Source organism: Trachurus japonicus, chromosome 14 (genome assembly GCF_045865225.1).
Source record: "Trachurus japonicus isolate A0001 chromosome 14, Traja_1.0".
In the NCBI taxonomy this organism is placed as follows: Eukaryota; Metazoa; Chordata; class Actinopteri; order Carangiformes; family Carangidae; genus Trachurus; species Trachurus japonicus.
This window is the reverse complement of record NC_140920.1, coordinates 7,471,208-7,491,403: the sequence shown is the minus strand read 5'-3', so window position 1 is coordinate 7,491,403 and position 20,196 is coordinate 7,471,208. Positions and strand designations below refer to the sequence as shown.

The following is a 20,196-nucleotide window of genomic DNA, read 5'->3' as shown; positions in this document are numbered from 1 at the left end:
CTGCATAACTAGTTCACCAACCATTCTCATACACCACAGTTCCTTTACTGTAAGTGTCATTCCCTTTGCGTCACCATGCCCAACTGCCACTCACAGATATGAGCGCCAGGGCATTGAAAAGAATGAGCCTGAAACTCCGTGTGGAGATCGGACATGTTCACACACAAGCACACATTCACGATTTAGTACCTGTAGTTACTACGGTCCCCTGCCTAATCCCACAAACGACCGTCAGGGCCAAAAACGGAGCATCAATTGAGGCCAGAACGTTTTTATCAAACTGTGTCTCTCACACAGCTGTAGTCACAGGTCGCTCCTGTAAAGACAGCGTCATGCTTACCTGCAGACTGGCCTCTTCACTCGCAGGTTGTGGAGAGTATCTGGGATCATTTCGACGGGCATAAGTAGCCTAGATTTCGCTTCATGAGACACAGCTCACTGTCCACTATGGTTCTCCATTCAGAAACGGTTTGCCATGTGAGGATAGATGGCAAGCCTCCGACAGCCAGCCTCATGGTTTATGCAAGGCGCCCGTTAGTTGTACTAACCCATCTCTAACCCTTCATTGGGATTTAGCTACGGTTCTGGATGAAGATCCACATTGGAGCCTCTAGTAGGGGGGCTACAAATGTTATTGCTAAAAAACAGCCCTGTTAGTGGCAGTAGTTTCAGCGAAACTGGTGGGAAGTTTGTCAGCTTTGTCTGTACATCAGTCTTGCCTTACATTTTCCCGTGATAATAGGAGAGCGACTCTGCATCCTGACCCTGTTCCAACTTAAGGTTGTTACAGCTGGGTTCAAATCCACTGTCATTAACCTGTCATTAAAGTTTTCCCCTCCCCCTTAAATATCAGAGGAGTGTAGTATATTATACTCCTTAATGTTCTTGTTATTACCATTATGTATTCTTCTTTGTATGTGTGCCTTGTTTGGAACTGAAGGAGTGTCTGGACAGATGCTCTACTTCATGGGTTCCACAATTTGCTTAGAAGTCAAGGAACACACCACTCTGATCTTCAAAAATGTCTTCACAAACATCGGAGGTGCCTACAATCCCAAGACAGGTACTGAACTCTGAAATATAATATAATTTAAAAGTCACTGTGATCATCAGACTTGGCAAAATGTTCCCAGAGGTGTCTTCACTGCACCTGTGAGAGGAGCTTATCACTTTGAGTGGCACATTGGCGCGTTCGGAGTTCCCACGGCTGCTGTGTTGGTCAAGAACACAAACCACATTTTTGCTGCATATGAGTATCAGTCACAACATTTTGCGAGCTCGTCTCAAGGTGCTTCACTGCTGCTGGAGGCTGGAGACATTGTGTTTGTCCGTTTGTGGAAGCAAAACAAGATATATGACAATCAAAACCACCATACCACCTTCAGTGGTCATCTGATTTTCGCGATGTAAGGAGGGAAACACTCCCTCTGATGTTTTTCACCTCGATCTATATTAGTACATTAATTGACAATAATGTTATGGTGTTTCTTTCAAAGCTTAAAGTAATGGGTTTTTCTGATTCTCTGTCATTTGAATAAATGAATTTACATTTTAATGTGTTCATCAACTTTTGTTCCCCTGAGAAAAAACACTAGAAACAGAAAATAAAGGTGGTAGGGTGTTCAGCAATTGATCCTTTTGCTTGACCTTTGACCCTCGCTGAAACAGAGAGAGGAAACTGTGTATTAGACTGCATTGAACAAAATGTCCTCAGGGTGGTGCTGTGCTGCAGAGCTGGAGAGGGAGGCAAAGGTAGGAGTCACTGAATGGACAAGATTTACACCCTATTCACCATTTTGCACAGGAGATGAAGTTTAGGATATGTGTAGCCTACAGTTATGCCTTTAGATATTTTTTTTAAGAGATTAAAAAAATATGCCTAAGTCTGAACCTTGTACAAATTATGAAAACTTCTCTCGTATATGTATGTGTGAGTCCTTGTACTTTGTTGGACTGCATTGATATTGATATTGCTCTATTGATGTGTTATTTTGAAATGGGACTCCTCAGAAACCATGGGTCGGCCAAACCAACCACCAAACCCATATTTGGCCGGGTTTGTGGTGAGTGAAGCAGCTTTGAAATAACAACAGTCTGTTCCTCATACTTCACTGTGAGGCTTATGTGTTGTTCCTCTTGTCATATGATGAGGTTTCATCTTGTTTTTCCTGCTTTTTTGGGAAGTCTTCCAGTTAAAATGGAGGAATTAAGCCATGCTTCGAGTGGTCTTCACACATAACAAGAAGGGACCATTGGAGCGGGCCAACCCCACTTCTGCGAAGAGCCACACACCCGTTAAAGCTTTTGTGGTCAACGCTGGACAAAGAGCCTGAGCAGGCAAAAAGAGTCAGTTGCGCTGCACAATCTCATGCCACAGAGAGCCTGGTCCCCACGGCGTGAGACTTGTTCAAGCTCCAGTCCCTCGCACCATGCTCATCCTCCCAGAAACGCTATCCCAGCGCGCAGCGGGCCGTGAGAGGCAAGAAGCTGAGGAAGACCTGATTTTTCCCGGGAGGGGGTCACCATGTTATTGGACCGTCCCACTGACCTTTGATAACACGGAAAAGGAAATTGGACACGATCAACATGAATGCTGCATAACTAGTTCACCAATCATTCTCATTCACCTTTAAGTGTCATCCCCTGTGCGTCACCATGCCCATCTGCCACTCACAGATATGAGCGCCAGGGCATTGAAAAGAATGAGCCTGAAACTCAATGTGGAGCTGGGACATGTTCACACACAAGCACACATTCATGATTACGACCCCCTGCCCAGTCCCAAAAACGGAGCATCAATTGAGACCAGGACCTTTTTTTTTTATCAAACTGTGTCTTTCAAACAGCTGTCATCACGGGTCACTCCTGTAAACACAGCGCTGTGCTTACCGGCACGGCTCAGCCATCGACAGCACGCTGTCACCTTGGCTGGAATGGACCTTAAAAAAGGGTCATGCATATGGTTGGGGAGCAGTCTGCGAGGGGAAGGGTTACCTCTAGGGGTTGTAGAGGTAATCCAAAATATCAGAGCTCCCTCCACCAGGACTCTGCAAGTGGAAAGTATTTGGGCACTGGTGAGCGGAGCGGGGTGATGATCCATTTCGTCAGGACTATCCTGTGCTTCCTTCACAGTCTACAACAAAAGGGTCTTCCATTCTCCACTCACCTGGCTGCCATCTCAGCTTGCCATGTGAGGATAGATGGCAAGCCTCCGACAGCCAGCCTCAGGGTTTATGCAAGCTGTCTGTTAGTTGTACTAACCCATCTCTAACCCTTCATTGGGATTTAGCTACGGTTCTGGATGAAGATCCACATTGGAGCCTCTAGTAGGGGGGCTACAAATGTTATTGCTAAAAAACAGCCCTGTTAGTGGCAGTAGTTTCAGCGAAACTGGTGGGAAGTTTGGCAGCTTTGTCTGTACATCAGTCTTGCCTTACATTTTCCTATGATAATAGGAGAGCGACTCTGCGTCCTGACCCTGTTCCAACTTAAGGTTGTTACAGCTGGGTTCAAATCCATTGTCATTAACCTGTCGTTAAAGTTTCCCCCTCCCCCTTAAATATCAGAGGAGGATGAGAGATTACATAGCCTGTGTCCAGTTCATGCTGTCTCCATCTATGTAGAGGGAACCAGAGCCTTTCGGTGCTCTGATCAGCTGTTTGTTTGTTATGGACCCCAGGCCCAGACCATCTATCACCTTGGCTGACTCCACTCTACTAGGAGTGTGGTTACTTCCTGGGCATTGTTACAAGCTATCTCAGTGGAGGATGTGTGTGCAGCTGCCTCTTGGACCACTCCACACACCTATGTGAGCTTTTATAACCTTGATATGATAGAGTCTGCCGTGTCCCACGTGTTGGATGAGATTTAAACAAAAACTCTGATCAAAATCAAATTAAAGATCAAAAAAGGACTGTATTGTTGATATTTTTATGCTCTATCTATGGGATAATCCATAGGATGCTTTAGGCTAATTATAGAAACAGTCTTCATAATAGATGTTATTTTAAGATGAGTAATAGTGTAGGCTGTGTTATTTTGCAAAGTAACATAATAAGAAAAGTACTTGTATCGTTTATATTTGACTAAACTGATGTCTGAAACAGATTGAACATCCTCTTAAAAAATATGATGAATAGAAAAATGTTGTTTGATAACAAACTGTTTTCTTGTTAATTTTGTGTTATCATACCAATATTGACGCACATCAGTTAGTGAAGGAGCTTTGTAATAACAACAGTCTGTTCCATATACGTCACCATCAGGCCTATATGTTGTTTTTCTTGTTGTACGATGAGGTGTAACTTCCCGTAAACATCTCAGACATCCTACCTCCTACCTCAGATGCCTCTTTCTGCTTCCCTATATAAAGAATACACAGGGGTTTTGTTGCACACAAACGTATTGACAGTGGACATTTTCCAGTGTGAAGGATGAAGGTCGCTGCATTTGTGTTCCTGCTGCTGCTCTGCTCCGTCTCCGCCACAGGTCAGGTTAACTTGCAGATAAGCGAAGAGTACGTGCCACAGGACATCCACGCTGTGCTGAGAGAGATGACCGCCTCACTGGCCCAACTGAAGGAGAAGGTGACGTCCCTACAAAAGGAGAACCAAGGTACGGTAACAGTCAGATACAGGTGCATCTAAATAAAGGTCCTTCCTGTGCCAGTGTTGCCTGCTAAACCAGACTTAGAGATCGTTTAAGGCACACATGGGCATTTAAAAAACAAAACAAATCCTGCATCATCTTAGAGGCTAACCACTGATTTTGATTTTTACAAACTCACTGGTGCAGACGTGTCAGGTAGGTGGGATGCAGGACCCAAACACATATTTCAAAGTGTCACACCACACAATTAGGAATAAAAGCTTAAAAGTTTAAAAGGTTCTAGAACTTGGATTGGTTGGGAACCACGTTGAGTTAAAATAACAAGACACAAGTTGGAATAAAAGGGGAGACACTGTTTATTCACAATAGAATGTGCATTTCTGTTGGGCTGGATTTAAGATGCAGCACGGCCTTCAATCAGGGGAGGGGCAGCAGGACAATCTATTCCTAAAAGGACACAGCACAGATTTAAAACAAGTCCAGGAGATGGTTTATAATAAAAACCAAAATTGATAAGACAGAGGTCTCGTTACCTCGACTCTTGTTAGATTCCTCTCATCATGAGGCTTTAGTAGAACTCCAAGGGGGAAGGGGCCCACTCCTTCCGCAGTACTACACCGTTTGATGCCTCAGCCTTTGTTGAGCTTGCTCTCCTCCAACCTGTTGATTTCTAGGAGAGAGTTAGAACCAGAGAGAGGTGAACATGGAAAAGTATCCAACTTTCCTCTTCTTTAGGGTGCCAGTGATCCTCTGTGGGGGGGGGGGGGGTGGGGGTTCCAGGTAAGTGGGGGGAGTCCTCTTCTGCCCAACACAGTCCAGTCCAGCACAGCACAGCACAGCAGCCTCCTCTTCACAGCCAGTCTTCACACTGAATCTCTGAAACACAGTCTTCATACCACTCCACACTGATTAGTTAATTTAATGCAGCTGTCACCTCCAGCTCCTCATGGTGCGTTCAGGTGCACTGACACTGTTGTCCAAAACACACTAAGGCTGGTTCAAAACACCATGTTATGACAAAAGAAAACAAAGGCTTTAATTACCAGCTCGACGTGACACAGGAACGTAGGAGACACACCATGGAACGACACACGACACACGACAATGAACCGACAAAGACAAAGGGAGACACTGAGGTTAAATACATGAGGGAACAAGACACAGGTGGTGTATTTAACAGAGGTGAGACACATTGGTAATCAAGAGCAGGGAGCACACAGGAACACAAGACAAGGACTTCAAAATAAAACAGGAAACTAGGACAAAGACACAGACCATGACACAACACAGAAAAACAGGAACTAAACTAAACAGGGACCCACAAAAGGACATAACACTAAGACAAGACAGACAACACCAAAGGGACTAAAGAAACCAAGACACAAGAAGCCAAATTAACAAAAAACCGACCCACTGTGTGGCGGCAAACTCAGGTCGAAGAAGTGACAAGAAGAAACTCTCTCTCTCTCAAAGCTGTCTGTGCTCTTTTTGTGTAGGCTACGCAGCAAAACTGGAAAAGCAGGAGGTTGTAGTGAAGAGACAACAGACCGACATCAACATACTGAAGACAAATCTGAAAGGTATAGTTTTTTTCTGTTACCTTTTATTTAGAACTTGTCATCTGTACACACACAAGGAATAAAAGTGAGTCCTCTCCATCAGTCCGACAGGTGGCTTTCTCAGCTTCTCTGCTGGCTGAGGGTGAAGCGACTATTGGAGGCTTCAAGGAACACACCACTCTGATCTTCAAAAATGTCTTCACAAACATCGGAGGTGCCTACAATCCCAAGACAGGTACTGAACTCTAAAATATTAACAATAAGTGTTTAATTTTCTGCTTTGTTTAAAAGTCACTGTGATCATCAAACTTGGCAAAATGTTCCCACAGGTGTCTTCACTGCACCTGTGAAAGGAGCTTATCACTTTGAGTGGCACATGAATGTACATGGTGCTGGTGGCACATCTGGTGTGTTGGTCAAGAACACAAACCACATTTTTAGTGCACATGATAGTCAGTCAAGTGGTTTTGGGAGCTCGTCTCAAGGTGCTTCACTGCTGCTGGAGGTCGGAGACGTCGTGTTTGTCCGTTTGTGGGTACATACCAAGACATTTGACAATCAAAACCACCATACCACCTTCAGTGGTCATCTGATTTTCCCTTTGTAAAGAGAGAGCGTTTCCCTGATGTTTTTCACCTGGATCACTACGAATTTAATAGACAATAATGTCACGCTGTGTCTTTTCTGTTTCTTTTTCAAAGCTTAAAGTGATGGGTTTTTCTGATTCTCTGTAATTTGAATAAAATAATTTACACCTTAATGTATTCATTAATTTTTGTTCCCCTGTGAAATAACATTAGACAGAGAAAATAAAGGTTGTAGGGTCTTCAGCAATTGAACCTTTTGCTTGACCTTTGACCCCCACTGAAACAGGGAGAGGAAACTGTGTATTAGACTGCATTGAACTAAATGTCCTCAGGGTGGTGCTGTGCTGCAAGCTCTGCAGCACAGCACCACCCTGAGAGAGGGAGGCAAAGGTATAGGAGTCACTGAATGGACAAGATTTACACCCTATTCACCATTTTGCACGGGAGATGAATTTTAGGATATGTGCACAGTTTTAAAGAGATTAAAACAAAACTTGTTATCAAAACGGTTCCGTATATCAACCGTCAGGGTGGGGTTTCATCTCAAGCAATGCACCAGGCGGCATCACAAGTGAGTCCTCTCCATCAGTCCGACAGGTGGCTTTCTCAGCCTCTCTGTTGGCTGAGGGTGAAGCGACTATTGGAGGCTTCAAGGAACACACCACTCTGATCTTCAAAAATGTCTTCACAAACATCGGAGGTGCCTACAATCCCAACACAGGTACTGAACTCTAAAATATTAAAGGGATAGTTCAACATTTTGGCAAATTGGCCCATTGCCATAATCCTTACAGTTTTAGGAGTAGGTTCGTTACCTTAATTTGTCGGTGCAAGCTATTTTTAGAACGGTGGGCAGAGCCGCGAGCTGCTCAGAGTTACGCTACGGAGGCTCATGGGATTTCTTGGTTTCCCTCATCAAACTCATCAAATACACAATCCAACAACTCCAAAACACTCTGGTGGACAAGTTGTGACCTGCACATTCACCACGCTATGAGATAATAACACAACGTTACCAGACAGAGTTGTTTTAGAGGTAAATGCAGAGACCGCTTGCCGGAAAATCCCATTAGCCTCCGTAGCGTAGCACTGAGCAGCTCGTGGCTTGGCCGTTCTAAAAATAGCTTGCACCGACAATTAAAGGTAACGAACCTACTGCTATGACTATAGACCTTTTCAGGGAGTATAAACAAAGACAGGTGTGGCTCATTAGAAAACGCTCTGGTACACTAAATGGAATGGAGCCTTAATTAGTATCCTTGGTAACACCTGTATTTGTTTATACTCTCTGAAAAGGTCTATAGGGATTATGGCAATTTGCCAGAATGCTGCATAACTAGTTCACCAACCATTCTCATACACCACAGTTCCTTTACTGTAAGTGTCATTCCCTTTGCGTCACCATGCCCATCTGCCACTCACAGATATGAGCGCCAGGGCATTGAAAAGAATGAGCCTGAAACTCCGTGTGGAGCTGGGACATGTTCGCACACAAGCACACATTCACGATTTAGTACCTGTAGTTACTACGGCCCCCTGCCTAATCCCACAAACGACCGTCAGGGCCAAAAACGGAGCATCAATTGAGGCCAGAACGTTTTTATCAAACTGTGTCTCTCACACAGCTGTCGTCACGGGTCGCTCCTGTAAAGACAGCGCCATGCTTACCCGCAGACTGGCCTCTTCACTCACAGGTTGTGGAGAGTATCTGGGATCATTTCGACGGGCATAAGTAGCCTAGATTTTGCTTCATGAGACACAGCTCACTGTCCACTATGGTTCTCCATTCAGAAACGGTGGAAGCTAGTTTTCTGGCCCCTGAGTGGGAGCGCCTGTTAGGGGAAGGGGTTACCTCTAGAAGTTGTAGAGGTAATCCAAAATATCAGAGCTCCCTCCACCAGGACTCTGCAAGTGGAAAGTATTTGGGCACTGGTGAGCGGAGCGGGGTGATGATCCATTTCGTCAGGACTATCCTGTGCTTCCTTCACAGTCTACAACAAAAGGGTCTTCCATTCTCCACTCACCTGGCTGCCATCTCAGCTTGCCATGTGAGGATAGATGGCAAGCCTCCGACAGCCAGCCTCAGGGTTTATGCAAGCTGTCTGTTAGTTGTACTAACCCATCTCTAACCCTTCATTGGGATTTAGCTACGGTTCTGGATGAAGATCCACATTGGAGCCTCTAGTAGGGGGGCTACAAATGTTATTGCTAAAAAACAGCCCTGTTAGTGGCAGTAGTTTCAGCGAAACTGGTGGGAAGTTTGGCAGCTTTGTCTGTACATCAGTCTTGCCTTACATTTTCCCGTGATAATAGGAGAGCGACTCTGCGTCCTGACCCTGTTCCAACCTAAGGTTGTTACAGCTGGGTTCAAGTCCACTGTCATTAACCTGTCGTTAAAGTTTCCCCCTCCCCCTTAAATATCAGAGGAGGATGAGAGATTACATAGCCTGTGTCCAGTTCATGCTCTCTCCATCTATGTAGAGGGAACCAGAGCCTTTCGGTGCTCTGATCAGCTGTTTGTTTGTTATGAACCCCAGGCCATCTATCACCTTGGCTGACTCCACTCTACTAGGAGTGTGGTTACTTCCTGGGCATTGTTACATGGTATATCAGTGGAGGATGTGTGTGCAGCTGCCTCTTGGACCACTCCATACACCTTTGTGAGGTTTATAACCTTGATATGACAGAGTCTGCCGTGGCCCAGTTTTGGATGAGATTTAAACAAAAACAATCAAATCAAAGATCAAAAAAGGACTGTATTGATATTTATATGCTCTATAATCCTAGTGTGCTTTAGGCTAGTTATAGAAACAGTCTTCATAATAGATGTTATTTTAAAATGGGACTCCCAAGAAGATATGGATCGGCCAAACTAACTGCCAAACCCACATAACTGTATATCCATGGATGTATGCTAAGCAATATAAAAGGAAGCTCCTTTGTTACTCAGAAAATATCAGAGCAGTCTGATGTGGCAGCTTTATTTTGAAATCAGTCCTTATGTTACTTGCAGGTGGGAGCTTCTCACAGGATTTTGAAATCTCAATAGCTAAGTCAGAAAAAAAATTACTATAATTAGTCAGAAAAAACAAACCAAAAAATAAATTACTCAGAAAAACAGGATTTTTAAATTATTATTCAAGTGAATGCAATACGCTTCTGTAGATTTGCATTAACACAATGAAGAGGACTTAGAGAGAAGTTCTTTAAAATAGACAGAAGAACACTCTGTTCCTCATACTTGAAGTCTAGGCGTTGCTTCTCTTATTGTATTATGGGGTGTCATCTTGTGTTTTCTGTTTTTTGGGCATGTGGCAATCAAAGTTCTTTAAAATAAATAGACAGAAGAACACTCTGTTCCTCATACTTGAAGTCTAGGCGTTGCTTCCCTTATTGTATTATGAGGTGTCATCTTGTGTTTCCTGTTTTTTGGGGCATTCTTTCAGTGAAAGTGATTTCCCAGATTTCCCCTATAAAAAGACCACCAGGGCTTTGGTTGCAGACAAAGTTATTGACTGCGAACATTTCCAGTGTGAAAGATGAAGGTCGCTGCATCTGTGTTCCTGCTGCTGCTGCTCTGCTCCGTCTCCACCACAGGTCAGGCTGACTTGCAGATAAGCGAAGAGTACGTGCCACAGGACATCAACGCTGTGCTGAGAGAGATGACCGCCTCACTGGCCCAACTGAAGGAGAGGATGACGTCCCTACAACAGGAGAACCAAGGTACAGTAACAGTCAGATACAGGTGCATCTAAATAAAGTAGGATATGATGGAGGTTGGCCGTCTTCCCCATGACAGTGTTGTTAAAAAACAAAACAAATCCTGCATCATCTTTAAGGTTAATGAGTATAGTGATTTAGATTTTTACAAACTCACGGGTGCAGAAGAAACTCTCTCTCTCTCAAAACTGTCTGTGCTCTTTTTGTGTACGCAGCAAAACTGGAAAAGCAACAGAGCGACATCAACATACTGAAGACAAATCTGAAAGGTATAGTTTTTTTATGACCTTTTATTTAGAACTTGTTGTCTGTACACACACAAGAAATAAAAGTGAGTCCTCTCCATCAGTCCGACAGGTGGCTTTCTCCGCCTCTCTGCTGGCTGATGGTGAAGCGACTATTGGAGCCTTCAACGAACACACCACTCTGATCTTCAAAAATGTCTTCACAAACATCGGAGGTGCCTACAATCCCAACACAGGTACTGAACTCTGAAATATTAAAGAGATAGTTCAACATTTTGGCAAATTGGCCCATTGCCATAATCCTTATAGTTTTAGGAGTAGGTTCGTTACCTTAATTTGTCTGTGCAAGCTATTTTTAGAATGGTGGAGCAGAGCCGCGAGCTGCTCAGAGCTACGCTATGGAGGCTAATGGGATTTCTTGATTTCCCTCATCAAATACACAATCCAACAACTCCAAAACACTCTGGTGGACAAGTTGTGACCCGCACATTCACCACGCTCTGAGATAATAACAGAACGTTATGAGACAGAGTTGTTTTAGAGGTAAATGCAGAGACTGCTTGCTGGAAAACTGCAACAAATTTGATGAGGGAAACCAAGAAATGCCATTAGCCTCCGTAGCGTACCACTAAGCAGCTCGCGGTTCGGCTCGGCCATTCTAAAAATAGCTTGCACCGACAATTAAAGGTAACGAACCTACTGCTATGACTATAGGGATTATGGCAATTTGCCAAAATGTTGAACTATCCCTTTAACAATAAGTGTTTCCGTTTCTGCTTTGTTTAAAAGTCACTGTGATCATCAAACTTGGCAAAATGTTCCCACAGGTGTCTTCACTGCACCTGTGAGAGGAGCTTATCACTTTGAGTGGCACATCGGCGCGCATGGATTTAGAACAGCTGCTGTGTTGGTCAAGAACACAAACCACATTTTTGCCGCATATGAGAATCAGTCACAACATTTTGCGAGCTCGTCTCAAGGTGCTTCACTGCTGCTGGAGGCTGGAGACATTGTGTTTGTGCGTTTGTGGAAGGAAAACAAGACATATGACAATCAAAACCACCATACCACCTTCAGTGGTCATCTGATTTTCACGATGTAAGGAGGGAAACACTCCCTCTATAGATGTTTTTCACCTCGATCTATATGACATTAATTGACAATAATGTTATGGTGTTTCTTTCAAAGCTTAAAGTGATGGGTTTTTCTGATTCTCTGTAATTTGATTCTCTGTCATTTGAATAAATCAATTTACATCTTAATGTATTCATCAATTTTTGTTCCCCTGTGAAATAACACTAGAAACAGACAATAAAGGTGGTGGGCCCTTCAGCAATTGATCCTTTTGCTTGACCTTTGACCCTCACTGAAACAGAGAGAGGAAACTGTGTATTAGACTGCATTGAACTAAATGTCCTCAGGGTGGTGCTGTGCTGCAGAGCTGGAGAGGGAGGCAAAGGTATAGGGGTCACTGAATGGACAAGATTTACACACTATTCACCATTTTGCACATGAGATGAATTTTAGGATATGTGCACAGTTATGCCTTTAGATATTCTAGATCCGTCACACTGACCTTTGATAACACGGAAAAGAAAATTGGACATGATCGACATGAATGCTGCATGACTAGTTCACCAACCAGTCTCATACACCACAGTTCCTTTACTGTAAGTGTCATTCCCTGTAAGTCACCATGCCCAACTGCCACTCACAGATATGAGCACCAGGGCATTGAAAAGAATGAGCCTGAAACTCCGTGTGGAGCTGGGACATGTTCACACACAAGCACACATTCACGATTTAGCACCTGTAGTTACTACGGCCCCCTGCCTAATCCCACAAACGACCGTCAGGGCCAAAAACGGAGCATCAATTGAGGCCACAACGTTTTTATCAAACTGTGTCTCTCACACAGCTGTAGTCACAGGTCGCTCCTGTAAAGACAGCGCCATGCTTACCCGCAGACTGGCCTCTTCACTCGCAGGTTGTGGAGAGTATCTGGGATCATTTCGACGGGCATAAGTAGCCTAGATTTCGCTTCATGAGACACAGCTCACTGTCCACTATGGTTCTCCATTCAGAAACGGTTTGCCATGTGAGGATAGATGGCAAGCCTCCGACAGCCAACCTCATGGTTTATGCAAGGCATGCGTTAGCCCCAATGGAGCCTCTAGTAGGGGGGCTACAAATGTTATTGCTAAAAAACAGCCCTGTTAGTGGCAGTAGTTTCAGCGAAACAGGTGGGAAGTTTGGCAGCTTTGTCTGTCCATCAGTCTTGCCTTACATTTTCCCGTGATAATAGGAGAGCGACTCTGCGTCCTGACCCTGTTCCAACTTAAGGTTGTTACAGCTGGGTTCAAGTCCACTGTCATTAACCTGTCGTTAAAGTTTTCCCCTCCCCCTTAAATATCAGAGGAGGATGAGAGATTACATAGCCTGTGTCCAGTTCATGCTGTCTCCTAGGCATTGTATCTCAGTGGAGGATGTGTGTGCAGCCGCCTCTTGGACCACTCCACACACCTATGTGAGCTTTTATAACCTTGATATGACAGAGTCTGCCGTGGCCCAGTGTTGGATGAGATTTAAACAAAAACTCTGATCAAAATCAAATCAAAGATCAAAAAAGGACTGTATTGTTGATATTTTTTATGCTCTATCTATGGGATAATCCTAGGATGCTTTAGGCTAATTATAGAAACAGTCTTCATAATAGATGTTATTTTAAGATGAGTAATAGTGTAGGCTGTGTTATTTTGCAAAGTAACGTAATAAGAAAAGTACTCGTATCGTTTATATTTGACTAATCTGATGTCTGAAACAGAATGAACATCCTCTTACAAAATATGATGAATAGAAAAATGTTGTTTGATAACAAACTGTTTTCTTGTTAATTTTGTGTTATCATACCAATATTGACGCACATCAGTTAGTGAAGGAGCTTTGTAATAACAACAGTCTGTTCCATATACGTCACCATCAGGCCTATATGTTGTTTTTCTTGTTGTACGATGAGGTGTAACTTCCCGTAAACATCTCAGACATCCTACCTCCTACCTCAGATACCTCTTTCTGCTTCCCTATATAAAGAATACACAGGGGTTTTGTTGCACACAAACGTATTGACAGTGGACATTTTCCAGTGTGAAGGATGAAGGTCGCTGCATCTGTGTTCCTGCTGCTGCTGCTCTGCTCCGTCTCCGCCACAGGTCAGGTTAACTTGCAGATAAGCGAAGAGTACGCGCCACAGGACATCCACGCTGTGCTGAGAGAGATGACCGCCTCACTGGCCCAACTGAAGGAGAGGATGACGTCCCTACAAAAGGAGAACCAAGGTACGGTAACAGTCAGATACAGGTGCATCTAAATAAAGGTCCTTCCTGTGACAGTGTTGCCTGCTAAACCAGACTTAGAGATCGTTTAAGGCACACATGGGCATTTAAAAAACAAAAAATAAAACAAATCCTGCATCATCTAAGAGGCTAATGAGTACAATGTTAACCACTGATTTTGATTTTTACAAACTCACTGGTGCAGAAGTGTCAGGTAGGTGGGATGCAGGACCCAAATGCATATTTCAAAGAACACAAAGGCTTTAATTACCAGCTCGACGTGACACAGGAACGTAGGAGACGCACCATGGAACGACACACGACACACGACAATGAACCGACAAAGACAAAGGGAGACACTGAGGTTAAATACATGAGGGAACAAGACACAGGTGGTGTATTTAACAGAGGTGAGACACATTGGTAATCAAGAGCAGGGAGCACACAGGAAGACAAGACAAGGACTTCAAAATAAAACAGGAAATTAGGGCTGGAGATGTAAAATGAGTTTTGTTACACTGAGCTGTGACAACTCTGACCTAATAGCCTGAAGCAGGATTTAGCTTGACATAATAGACACAGACCATGACACAACACAGAACTTTTAAATAAAACAGGGACCCACAAAAGGACATAACACTAAGACAAGACAGACAACACCAAAGGGACTAAAGAAACCAAGAAACAAGAAGCCAAATTAACAAAAAACCGACCCACTGTGTGGCAGCAAACTCAGGTCCATGACAAGAAGAAACTCTCTCTCTCTCAAAGCTGTCTGTGCTCTTTTTGTGTACGCAGCAAAACTGGAAAAGCAGGAGGTTGCAGTGAAGAGACAACAGACCGACATCAACATACTGAAGACAAATCTGAAAGGTATAGTTTTGTTCTGTTACCTTTTATTTAGAACTTGTCCTCTGTACACATAGTACAAGAAATAAAAGTGAGTCCTCTCCATCAGTCCGACAGGTGGCTTTCTCCGCCTCTCTGCTGGCTGAGGGTGAAGCGCAGTTTGGAGGCTTCAAAGAACACACCACTCTGATCTTCAAAAATGTCTTCACAAACATCGGAGGTGCCTACAATCCCAAGACAGGTACTGAACTCTAAAATATTAACAATAAGTGTTTCATTTTCTGCTTTGTTTAAAAGTCACTGTGATCAACAAACTTGGCAAAATGTTCCCACAGGTGTCTTCACTGCACCTGTGAGAGGAGTTTATCACTTTGAGTGGCACATGAATGCACGTGGTGCTGGTGGCACATCTGGTGTGTTGGTCAAGAACACAAACCACATTTTTATTGCGACACAGCAGTCAAGTGGTTTTGGGAGCGCGACTCAAAGTGTTTCACTGCTGCTGGAGGTCGGAGACGTCGTGTTTGTCCTTTTGTGGAGCCATAGCCATATATTTGACAATCAAAACCACCATACCACCTTCAGTGGTCATCTGATTTTCCCTATGTGAAGAGAGAGCGTTTCCCTGATGTTTTTCACCAGGATCACTACGACATTAATAGACAATAATGTTATGCTGTGTCTTTTCTGTTTCTTTTTCAAAGCTTAAAGTGATGGGTTTTTCTGATTCTCTGTAATTTGAATAAAATAATTTACATCTTAATGTACTCATTTATTTTTGTTCCCCTGTGAAATAACATTAGACACAGAAAACAAAGGTGGTAATCCTTTTGCTTGACCTTTGACCCTCGCTGAAACAGAGAGAGGAAACTGTGTATTAGACTGCATTGAACAAAATGTCCTCAGGGTGGTGCTGTGCTGCAGAGCTGGAGAGGGAGGCAAAGGTAGGAGTCACTGAATGGACAAGATTTAGGCCGCGTTCAGACTGCAGGCAAATCTGATTCAAATCTGATTCCTTCTCATATCTCATACATATTTTTAGGGCTGACTGTCCACACTGTTTTTAGCAAGTGTCCAAATCGCATTTGGCTCTGTTCAGACTGAGCCATGTCGTGGAAATTTTAAGCCGTTTGCTGTTGGTGAATAATGAAATAGAGACTTCGCCGGCGGACATGATTTTATTTCCTTGCAAGGAAAGGTCAGTTCATGCCCAAGTGGGTGATGGTAAAGAAAAGACAAAGACAATGGAGAGACCTAAACATTTATACTTGAGGAACGCCCCCTCAGGTATAATCCACACCCCTTTGTCTGCTGCAGGGGTCAGCCCCCTACTCAGGATATCTTTTCACACGTATTGGCACCGACATCCTGGAGTGTGATTAAGAGGTCTAATCAACGCAATTTAAAATACAAAAGGGTTTGAGTATATCATGAGGAAATGAGAGGTTGGGTGTCTCTGAAACTTGAAATGCAATTACAAGGTCTAGACATTAAAATACAAATGGGTAACAAACAAAAGAAGATCTGATACCTTACTGTGCGTTCACACCAAAAGCTTCCAAAGCGTCAAAAACGCCGGAAGTCAATTCATTTTCAATGAGAGCCCGGCGACACCGAGCGTCCAAAGCGTCAACAGGCGTCGCCGCGCTTCCAAAGCGTCCAAAGCTTCCAAAGCGTCCAAATGATGAGAAGTTGAGCCAGGTTTAAAGGGACAACGAGGAGTTTTGGAAAAGCGAAAAGCGTATTTCGGCTCCCCAATGACCAGCGCGATCGAACTTTGACGTCAGTCACGTGACGAGCGGCCAAAGCGGCTGAAAATATTTGCCGTTTTGGGAGCTGTCTTGTCTGACGCCCACCCTCGAGCGTTTTTGACGCTTTGGAAGCTTTTGGTGTGAACGCACAATAAGTTGGAGGGAAAGCTGGGGGTGGGGACGTCACAAGTGATTACAACAAAGGAATATTCAAATTTACCATTACAGCCACATTATTGACCCATCTGACAGGTTGCTGTAGCAACGTCGTCGGAGCGGAGGCTACGCCGTATGTGACAGGCTTTGCCTCGCGCACGCGGCGGCTACTCTGGCTGCAGCACAGTGATCTGCCCGGTGCTGCAGCCACACTACCCTGCTAGTTTCAACCATAGACTGTAAAAAGAATGGACGTAGCACCCGTGACGTCACCCATTGGTTTTGGGGAGTCGTTTTTGTGACTCCAATATGGCGGCCTGAACAGCGCCATGTTGGATTGGCCGGCCGAGAACCCGCCCACTGGCCTCGAAGCAGCTGTCCACGGAGCTGCTCGGACCTGTCACTCAACGTTTCCACGCCCTAATTGGCCAGAGTTTTAACCTAATAACAGTAAAACGGTAGAGTTAAAAAAAAATTCACCCCCCTCAGAGTGTGTGCGGGGGTAGAAACTATCGATTGAGACGAAAAAACGTTCTGACACCAGGCTTTTAACATGTTTATTGAGGATGTAAAGTCGGCGATTTTAACATGGGGGTCTATGGAGAATGCTCCCTTCTGACACCAGCCCCCAGAGGAAGCCGAGGGGATTGCAGTTTTTTTAACGCGGAAGTGAGCTTCACTTCTCAGACCGACAACTGCCCCCTTGGTTTCAACCTCAGCCTGCCTGGTGTGTGTGTGTGTACGTGTACGTGTACCGGAGACTGGTGTGTGTGTGTGTGTGTGTGTGTGTGTGTGTGTGTGTGTGTAGCCACAGAGGCGGGAAACTCCAGCACCCCCAGAGCTGGGAGCTCACCGTCGCCGTCACTCCTGTCGCCGACAACACGGTAGTTTGCATAAAAGAAAAGTAACAAGAAGGAAATGGATATTTAACTGGAGCTCACGGGACCTCTAACACAGTGAGTGCCGCGGAGAGTGACGTCACGGACAGTGAAAACCGATCTGAGTGTTTGGAGCTGTTCAGACTGAGACGCATCTGTCCAAATGCGATTTGAAACTACCTCCCGGAGGTGGTTTCGATCCGTTTTGCAAAAATCGGATTTCATGTGATTTGGGACTGTTCAGACTTCAAAAGAGTCATCCGGTTCCAATCTGGAGGGGCTAAAAATCTGATTTTTGCTGGCAGTCTGAACGCGGCCTAACACCATTTTGCACAGGAGATGAAGTTTAGGATATGTGTACAGTTATGCCTTTGGATATTCTTTTTTATTATTTTTATATATGCTATATATTATTTTTTTTAATTTTTTTGGAAGAGATTAAAACAAAAATTGTTATCAAAATATGCCTAAATCTAAACCCTGTACAAATTATGAAAACTTCTCTCTTATGTGTGAGTCCCTGTACTTTGTTGGACTGCATTGATATTGATATTGCTCTATTGATGTGTTATTTTAAAATGGGACTCCTCAGAAAATATGGGTCGGCCAAACCAACCGCCAAATCCGTATTTGGCCAGGTTGGTGGTTGGTAAAGCAGCTTTAAAATAACAACAATCTGTTCCTCATACTTCACTGTGAGGCTTATGTGTTGTTCCTCTTGTCATATGATGAAGCGTTGTCTTGTTTTTCAGGGGTCACCATGTTATTGGGCCGTCACACTGACCTCTGATAACACTGAAAAGGAAATTGGACACGATCGACATGAATGCTGCATAACTAGTTCACCAATCATTCTCATTCACCACAGTTGCTTTAAGTGTCATTAGTTTCCTTTTTTCTTTTTCAAGACAAGTAGTTTTTTCTCATACCTTTTTGTTGACAGTTTCGGCATTTTCTTCCAGCTGATAAAGCACATCACCGTCTGACATCACGGTGACAGTTCTGATGAAGGCGGAAGAAAACGCCGAAACCGTCAACAAAAAGGTATGAGAAAAAACAACTTGTCTTGAAAAAGAAAAAGGGAAACTAATTATTCCATACGGACATAATGAACTTTCACAGTGCTTCAAGTGTCATTCCCTGTGCGTCACCATGCCCATCTGCCACTCACAGATATGAGCGCCAGGGCATTGAAAAGAATGAGCCTGAAACTCTGCGTGGCGCTGGGACATGTTCACACACAAGCACACATTTATGATTTAGTACATGTAGAAACTACGACCCCCTGCCCAGTCCCAAAAACGGAGCATCAATTGAGGCCAGGACGTTTTTTTTTATCAAACTGTGTCTCTCAAACATCACGGGTCACTCCTGTAAAGACAGCGGCGTGGTTATCCGCACGCCTCAGCCATCGACAGCACGCTGTCACCTTGGCTGGAACGGACCTTAAAAAAGGGTAATAGCCTACATATGGTTGGGGAGCAGTCTGCGAGGGGCAAACAGTCAACAGGCGCTGCGGTGAACACGACACGAGAAGCGACACATCAATGTTGGAGACACGTCCTGATCCGACAACACAGCAACGGTTCCGTATATCAACCGTCAGGGTGGGGTTTCATCTCAAGCAATGCACCAGGCGGCATCACAAGTTCTGATGTGGGCTCACAGCCGACGGTCCCTGTGGGCCTCGCACATTCACAACAGTAGACCTGTTATTGAGGGGCCGACCCTGAAAAGCAGACTGGCCTCTCCACTCGCAGGTTGTGGAGAGTATCTGGGATCATTTCAACAGAAGTAGATTTCGCTTCATGAGACACAGCTCACTGTCCACTATGGTTCTCCATTCAGAAACGGTGGAAGCTAGTTTTCTGGCCCCTGAGCGGGAGCGCTTGTTAGGGGAAGGGTTACCTCTAGAGGTTGTAGAGGTAATCCAAAATATCAGAGCTCCCTCCACCAGGACTCTGTACTCATACAAATGGAAAGTATTTCAGCACTGGTGAGCAGAGCGGGGTGATGATCCATTTTGTCAGGACTATCATGTGCTTCCTTCACAGTCTACAACAAAACGGTCTTCCATTCTCTACTCTTAAAGTGTACATGGCGGCAGGAGCGCACCTATGTTCTTTTTGCAAAAGGGTCCTATGTTCTCCCGTTTTTCCCCAAAAGGGACTGTTCCCCAGTCGCAATACATACTGGGGATCATAGGATCTTTTTACAAAAATAGGGTCCTATGATCCACATACACAGTGGGGAACATAGGACCCTTTTGGGGAAAAGCGGGAAACATACAAGGTGTGGAACTTAGGACCCGGGGAACATAGGGATGACCCCGAATTAGGTATAGCAATAAGCCGTGTTTCCACTGCAGGAGTTCCTGGTAAAGGGAGGGGGTAGGAACTTCTACAGGAACCGTCCTCTCACTCGGCCCTCTCAGTGGCCGTGTTTCCACTGCAGAGTCGGACCCCGCGGCGACGTCATGAGTTTCGATCGCCGCTTAATCGCTGTGCAACA

The 20,196-nt window shown here is 44.4% G+C and overlaps 3 protein-coding genes across 4 annotated transcripts; all 3 read left to right on the top strand.

Annotated features, from left to right (window-relative positions):
* Nucleotides 1-966: 966 nt before the first annotated feature.
* On the top strand, nt 967-1,629 carry LOC146974158 (complement C1q tumor necrosis factor-related protein 6-like). The gene is made up of 2 exons (XM_085798930.1): nt 967-1,063; nt 1,136-1,629. The coding sequence occupies exons 1-2, from the start codon at nt 967-969 to the stop codon at nt 1,408-1,410; spliced, it is 372 nt and encodes a 123-aa protein (XP_085655056.1). The 3' UTR covers nt 1,411-1,629.
* Nucleotides 1,630-4,424: 2,795 nt separating this feature from the next.
* On the top strand, nt 4,425-6,781 carry LOC146974157 (complement C1q-like protein 4). Of its 2 annotated transcripts, none has more exons than XM_085797254.1 (4): nt 4,425-4,614; nt 6,114-6,188; nt 6,271-6,402; nt 6,497-6,781. In XM_085797254.1, exons 1-4 carry the CDS (start codon nt 4,434-4,436, stop codon nt 6,772-6,774), a joined length of 666 nt encoding a protein of 221 aa, XP_085653380.1. In that variant the 5' UTR covers nt 4,425-4,433; the 3' UTR covers nt 6,775-6,781. The 2 variants fall into 2 exon arrangements, with proteins under 2 accessions (XP_085653380.1, XP_085653379.1); XM_085797253.1 differs by having other exon boundaries at nt 6,105-6,188.
* Nucleotides 6,782-10,203: 3,422 nt separating this feature from the next.
* LOC146974156 (complement C1q tumor necrosis factor-related protein 6-like) lies at nt 10,204-11,950 on the top strand. The gene is made up of 4 exons (XM_085797257.1): nt 10,204-10,477; nt 10,690-10,743; nt 10,824-10,955; nt 11,547-11,950. The coding sequence occupies exons 1-4, from the start codon at nt 10,294-10,296 to the stop codon at nt 11,819-11,821; spliced, it is 645 nt and encodes a 214-aa protein (XP_085653383.1). The 5' UTR covers nt 10,204-10,293; the 3' UTR covers nt 11,822-11,950.
* The last annotated feature ends 8,246 nt before the right edge of the window (nt 11,951-20,196 follow it).